Genomic DNA, 724 nt, shown 5'->3' with positions numbered 1-724 from the left:
ATAATATCAGTGCTGATTTTGTAATGATCTTGATTTAATAGACGGAAGAGTTACATTTGCGTAAACAATGACAGGTTAAATCGTTGACGTTAATCATTGAACATATGTAATAGTATATTGGTGTTAGTTTTCTTATTCTTAAAACTCTTGTGTTTTGTTATTGTGGCAATTATATCACTGTTATCCCAAATGAAGAGTCATTTGTATTCATTCCCGTTAATAAGCATTGATATTTATCTTAATAAAATCTTTCTGTTTACATGTATTGTCACTGCCATCAGTATTACCTATTTACATTCTTATTTGCATTATTTTTACCATCATTCATCGAAAGTATTCTACAGTTATTACCATTATCAGTTAACCATATTCTCCTTCGCTTTCCATCCTTTCTTATCACCACCACCAACAAGGAGAGAATAAACCGTATCCTTATCTCTCTCTCTCTCCCACAACCAGACAAAGAGCTCGAGTTCACATACAGATACCGAGACCAGGTCAAGCGAACTGTCCTGACCTCGAAGCGTCGCCTCAACACAGGTCACTGGCAGCAGGTCCGCATCGACATCCACCAGCAGCAGATGCGTGTCATCCTTAACTCCGAGGAAAAGCTGTTCGACGTCGATTTCGATATTGTGCTCGACGGTTCTATGTACCTGGGGGCGATTCCAGAGTGAGTGGTGTAGTTTTTTTTTCATTGTTTTTCCTCTGTTTTTTCTTCTCC

General features: G+C 38.3%; 1 protein-coding gene across 1 annotated transcript in view; it reads left to right on the top strand.

Moving 5' to 3' along the window:
• LOC119588139 overlaps positions 1-724 on the top strand; it is a 40,789-nt gene that overhangs the window by 32,484 nt on the left and 7,581 nt on the right. The window contains exon 29 of the mRNA XM_037936845.1: positions 460-673. Within this exon, the coding sequence (XP_037792773.1) occupies positions 460-673 (214 nt within the window). The remainder of the gene's footprint in view (positions 1-459; positions 674-724) is intronic.

Source organism: Penaeus monodon, chromosome 23, assembly GCF_015228065.2.
Source record: "Penaeus monodon isolate SGIC_2016 chromosome 23, NSTDA_Pmon_1, whole genome shotgun sequence".
NCBI classification, from domain to species: domain Eukaryota; kingdom Metazoa; phylum Arthropoda; class Malacostraca; order Decapoda; family Penaeidae; genus Penaeus; species Penaeus monodon.
This window is presented reverse-complemented; position numbering and strand designations above follow the sequence as displayed.